This window comes from Meleagris gallopavo, chromosome 1, assembly GCF_000146605.3.
Source record: "Meleagris gallopavo isolate NT-WF06-2002-E0010 breed Aviagen turkey brand Nicholas breeding stock chromosome 1, Turkey_5.1, whole genome shotgun sequence".
Classification (NCBI taxonomy): domain Eukaryota; kingdom Metazoa; phylum Chordata; class Aves; order Galliformes; family Phasianidae; genus Meleagris; species Meleagris gallopavo.
The window spans coordinates 63,492,025-63,497,923 of NC_015011.2; the positions used below are offsets into that span (position 1 = coordinate 63,492,025).

At 35.8% G+C, this 5,899-nt stretch overlaps 1 protein-coding gene across 1 annotated transcript; it reads left to right on the forward strand.

The window, feature by feature from the left end:
• Nucleotides 1–718: 718 nt before the first annotated feature.
• Nucleotides 719–5,815, forward strand: LOC100540882 (synaptotagmin-10). Its single transcript, XM_010714549.3, has 4 exons — nucleotides 719–1,533; nucleotides 2,449–2,620; nucleotides 4,002–4,131; nucleotides 5,232–5,815. The coding sequence occupies exons 1-4, from the start codon at nucleotides 1,437–1,439 to the stop codon at nucleotides 5,301–5,303; spliced, it is 471 nt and encodes a 156-aa protein (XP_010712851.1). The 5' UTR covers nucleotides 719–1,436; the 3' UTR covers nucleotides 5,304–5,815.
• The last annotated feature ends 84 nt before the right edge of the window (nucleotides 5,816–5,899 follow it).

Here is a 5,899-nt window from a genome sequence, read left to right on the forward strand (position 1 = left end):
AAAAAAAAAAAAAAGAATAAAAACTACCTATGCATGTGATTAAGTCCATCTTTATTCAAGAAAGATTTGAAGTATCTATTTCAGGTTAAAGCATTAACCCAAGGGAAGCTAGTAAGAATTCATATATGTAGCTGAACAATGTGAAAAATCCTCACTCTGACTCATAGCTATAAGCAACATGTTTGTCATCTACCCAGAAATAATTATTTTACCATGCATCATTTAAAATTTATCATGCTCACCTTCTGATGTCAGATCAGCTGCAACATAAATCCAGCTCAACTCAAATTTGTAATCTCAGGGTAGTTGCTGGTCTGACAGATAAAATACTAAAGATGTGAATTAAAAATAAGCATTTTAGTGAAGTTAAAAATAATCCTTCAAGATCATATGAGCATGCTTGAGAATTGCTGCCTCACTGAGCTGATGGCCTTACAAGATCTTTACAAGCTATTATTTAAAAATCCTGACTTGTTCTTAACGTGTTGTAGGAGGGTTAATTATGTTTGCTTGTTTGAGGAGGAGGAATAGGAAGTTATTTACTATCTTAAAAGAACAGAAATAATTCAGAATATAACCAATATCTCAAAAGCTAAACTTGTGTGATATTAGGAAATTATATGTTCTTGTGTATAATTAAGGAAAAAAAAATTAATAGAACTCTCTTCCTTAGATCCCATTTGTCAGATGTTGTTGCATCTGACAAAATGCATCGCATTTTTTTTTTTAATTTACAATACATTGTCACAGCATAGATACTATTTCTCCATGAGTATTATCAAGATCCTTTCTTTTCTATCTTCCCTAGTGTAAGATCCTCCTGGAAGTTGTCCTTGAGGCAGGAAAGTTTGAGGTGCTACCTCCTTTGCTTTTCTTCTAGAACAAAACAATCCACTAAACAGAGTAAAATCAATAAGGCTAGTAATGTTTAGAAGCACATTCATCTTTTTGAAGCTCCCAGACAGGATGAACCTTTCAGATACATACATGTGTGAAGGAATAAAACTGCTGCATTCATTTCAGTGGCTAAAATGCAAGGAAATCTGTGTGATCTAAATATCCCACTTGATTTCTTATACTGGGGATAATGGAGTCTGAGTTTTTCCAAGAGAAGAGCGTGAAATTCTACATTCAGCAGCTTTTCTAACTGTGAATTCAACACGAACACTTCCAAAAAAATTTGGCTATGCTTTTGATTTAAATTCTCCATTTAGTAACTCTAGATCCTGTAATTAAAATATTATCCTATTGGTACGCTTTCTGTATGTTCCAAATATTCTTGTTTCTGGTTCTCTTCAAATATATCAAAAGATGCCTCTCTTCATGGTAAAAATATTTCTGAATTTCAGCATGGAATAAACTGAATTGTTGGCAGTGTGATTAGATTTCTAATAATTGCTTTTCTCTTTCAGGAAAGCATAGATTTGGGTGAGATCATGTTTTCGCTTTGTTATTTGCCTACTGCTGGGAGAATGACATTAACAGTCATCAAATGCAGAAATCTCAAAGCAATGGATATAACTGGTGCATCAGGTGAATCTACTTCTTTTTTAAGCAGCATAGCAGAGCTTACTCAGAAAGAAGACAAAAAACCTCTTCTTCTAGTGCATGTTTAGCATGGTTCTGAATGGAAGTAGCATCAGAATGAGTATAACACCTATGTATGTCACTCTGAAAGTACTGCCTCCTATTTATTTCCATGGAAACTACAACAGCTACAAAGATCACAATAACACTATTTGATAGAGGAAATTCTCAGCTACAAAATGCTATTTTTCAATATAGTCTCCACCATTAGCTTTGCATTTTTGTCAGCAATGAAAAAGAGCCTCCATTCCATGCTTATAAATATCTGCACCAGCAGAAGTGACTCACAATTTCATAGCTGCTGTGACAGCATCACTGCTGAAATGCACCTCTTACCTCCTCGCTGTTCTCACATCTTGTTATGAAGAATCGGTCTTCATAAATATTCAGCAAATGCTGAAGTATTTCAATGGGTGTTTTTTTCTGCATGGAATTCACAATAAAACACTGTTGTTTCATACACTCTTCCATGTCAGATGCCACTTTGTCAGCCTTCCCCTCTGCTGCTATCAGTTGCACAGCAACAAAATGTAATAGGATATTGTCAGGAAGGTTCAATCTCTACTGACATACCACCAACATCTGTCTCTGACATAAAGGACCAACATAATAAAATAGGAGACATTACTTTTGGGGCAGCCTTCATACCTGCTATCTTTAGTGTGGTGTTTGGCAAATCCATTCAGAATGTTTATGCGTTTCCATTGCATTGACAGCATATTGGAAGCATGGATTCTCAAGGTAACTAAAGATATTGCATTTTATGTCTTATAAGTATGACATACCTACAGAAATATTGTATATATGCTACATGTATGAATGGCTTTGAGTCCAAGTACACACTTATTGTCTGTTACTTAGATCCATATGTCAAAGTGTCACTGATGTGTGAGGGTCGAAGACTGAAAAAGCGGAAAACAACCACAAAGAAGAATACGCTCAATCCAGTTTATAACGAGGCCATCATCTTTGATATCCCTCCAGAGAATGTGGACCAGGTCAGCCTCTCCATTGCAGTGATGGATTATGATCGGTAAGCACTGTTTTCTCTCTGAACATTAATCTTCAGTTAGACATTATCTAATCGTTGCAAGCAACTGACTTCTACCTCCCTGAACTTTCAAGTAAGTCACAGTGTCACAAAAAATAAAGTTTTTGTGCCTTTCCTGAAGAGTTTTAAAGCCTCCACTACTTTTAGAATTCGGTCCATTTTGTCTGTGGTAAGGAAGAAACTTGGATAGAACTCCTTACTGGCCTCTAGCAGTGACATGCATTTCTGTCCCCATCTAGATGCTATTCAATGTAAAAGTTTGTCAGTTATGGCTCCTGGTTTAAAAGACACTTGTGCCTCCAGTTTCTATTTAAATGTGAGGTATTTGAAATCAATGGAAATTTAGATGCCTAAGAAAAAATTAGGTGCCTAATTGCCTCATTGAATTAAGCCACAATTAATTATTTGGATGAATCATTCAGTTCATCCCTCACTGATTACACATATTAGCTTCAACTAATCTGTATCCTTACTGAGAATTGAGGAGACTCCTGCTCAAAGCAGCTCAAATATTGCAAGGTGAATTGGACTATATTTGACAGTACTGTGTCTGATCCAAGTCTGCTTCTTTCCAGGGCTATTAGTAACGAGCTCTTGAGATTGCAGGGCAAACAAACAGTGAAAGTCTAGTTTACTAATACAAAATGTCAGATTATCTTTCCTCACCATCAGATTTGATTTTGCTTCTATAAATTCTGTTAGGAAGACATTAAGATGTGAAAGGGATACTGCAACACCAATGAGGGGAGAAATGTAGAGCAGCTTATGCACCTTCAGTCCTCTCCAGCTGCTCCCTTCAAAATGTTAACTAAATGGAAAGTAGGAAATGTTAGTCTCAAGTATTTGTAGGGAAGTAAAGAAAAGGACTTTCCGGGTTCCCTCAACAAGTCTATGACACTGCTGGGAATTCTGAAGGTAAACCCCTCACTGCTATAACACCTTGTCTTTCACATTTTTAGCAGAAATTCCAATGACATTAATTAGATCTAGGATATGTAGTGTGAATTACATCTGAAACATCTGGAGCAGGAATTTATTCCCTGGCATCTTCCATCACCTTCCCCTACAACAAAACTTAAGCGTGCTCTTCTTGAGTGTTTTGATCTGTAAAATTTCAGTGGCAAAGGTTAAGTCTTCATTGCTATTTTTATAGCTCCTAGAAACAGTCTGGGAGTGGCTGGAGGTTTTGGATGGTATTACAGAATTTCTTATTGCCACACATCCACTAAAACTAATATCTGTAATAAATACCAGGAAAATCTTGGACATATATTCTATGTTGATGAAACTAGTAACCTGAATTATACAACAAATGTTATTAAAACTGCATTAAAAAATAATTCTCTTTCTTTACAATTCTCAGCGTAGGGCACAATGAGGTCATCGGAGTATGTCGGACAGGAATAGATGCTGAAGGGCTTGGAAGAGATCACTGGAATGAAATGTTGGCTTACCCACGTAAACCAATAACCCACTGGCATCCATTGGTAGAGGTAAGAAGTAGCACAATTTTTTCCTCCGGAGTGTATTGCATGTTTAGGGTTATTTTCTCTCTCCTATTTATGTGCTTCTGTGAATCATGAAGATCAGCACATCATGGTTGCAACTTCCCATCTATCACATTGCTATAATATTCTCTGCACAACCTATGTCTAGTTGCTTAGGTTTATTTCAAACATGCCATTTCAAACATTTTCATGAGGATACTACACATTACAGCACTGTAACATTAAATCCTTTAAAATTCCTGAGATTTTGATCTTACATACATTTTTAAGAGATCATTTGTAAGCAGTTCAAAAGCAATCTTTTTCTATTAAAAAATCTTCAACATTAACAGTTATGATGCTAAAACAGTAATCTGAAACTGGCTAATTATGCTAAGTAGAGGCAAAAAAGAAAATAGCAACTACCTCTAGATTTACTCAAGTAGACTTTTATTGGAAGATTATTCATATGGATTGATGGTTGTATCTACAACTCCCCAGGCTTGGACTCCATCTTCAGCCTGGTGTGACCATATCTTATTGGTTTTCTATATACAAAATGCTAATCAGCTTTGAGTTTGAAAAGATTTGTATTGAAGACTCAACAAGCAGCAGGCCCTGCTTTAGGATACAGAGGATACCATTGAGACCTTCTTCAGATTACTCTCCGTAGAAAAATTATTTGCTGTTTTAGGCAGCATAATACATTTGGCTTCCCTACTGTGTATTGCTTTGCTGCACAGTATCTCCAGTGATAGAAAAAAATCAAGCCTTCAGTAGAATATTTGAAGAGTATGAGGATGGGGAAACTGAGTCAATGCAAAACTGAAGCCTCTTCTGAGATGTTCCTGGTTTTCTCTGAATTATATATGTTTGGTAAAGGAGCTACCTATCCTGGTACCTATCTTTCACTCCTGTGAAGGAGTCAGAGGAATTTTTAGGTCTCCAGGAAATTTCTTTTCATTGTTAGTTCACATGAAGACTTTGACCCAGAAAGGGTCTGGTTGTGACTCAGGTTCTTCTTTGAGGGATTCCCTTATCCTCTGCAATGAGTATCAGTCATGGCCAGATTAATGACATTCATAAAATTAATGTTTTTCTTGCAGTTACCTGGCCGAGCAACCAGTTTTGATAGCCAGGGATCTTGTTCATCACCAAAACCACCGCTTACACCCTAGGGAATAAGAGTGGATTCATCATGTTCAGTGTCCAGTGCTCCCATGTAACTCACATCTACATAAACAGGTTTGGATTCCACAAATGAACTGCATCCATATTTTTGTATTAAAATACATTTTTTCCTATTCTAAGTCCTATATTACAGTTTATAATAATTTCTTACCATATGAATGAAGTTGACTTGAGCCAAATATAATCCTTTCTCATAAAAATTCACTCACCTGTTTTCTCTCTGGTATATATCCGGTATCATATCCAATATATTCAAATAGATATAGAAATCAAAAAGAACACTCCCTAAAGCAATTCAAAACCACTGCAGATTTTGATGCTTAATTCTTCTGAGAGAGAGCAAATAGTCATATATGGCTCTTGTAGTAAATCTCATCTAAATTGAACTAAATTTTATATGACTTCTCAAGATAACACTTCAAGATGAACATTGCATGAAAAAGAAAGAAATAAAGGAAGAAAGGAAGTGAGAGAGAAATAGAGAAAGAGATAGAAACAAAGAAATAGAAAGGAAGAAAGGAAAAAGAAAAGAAAAGAAAAGAAAAGAAAAGAAAAGAAAAGAAAAGAAAAGAAAAGAAAGAAA

Coding starts and splice junctions, on each gene's coding strand:
- LOC100540882 (XM_010714549.3), top strand. CDS start 1,437: ATGTTTTCGCTTTGTTATTTGCCTACTGCTGGGAGAATGACATTAACA. Junction 2,621..4,001: donor GCAGTGATGGATTATGATCG/GTAAGCACTGTT, acceptor TACAATTCTCAG/CGTAGGGCACAATGAGGTCA. Junction 4,132..5,231: donor ACTGGCATCCATTGGTAGAG/GTAAGAAGTAGC, acceptor TTTTTCTTGCAG/TTACCTGGCCGAGCAACCAG.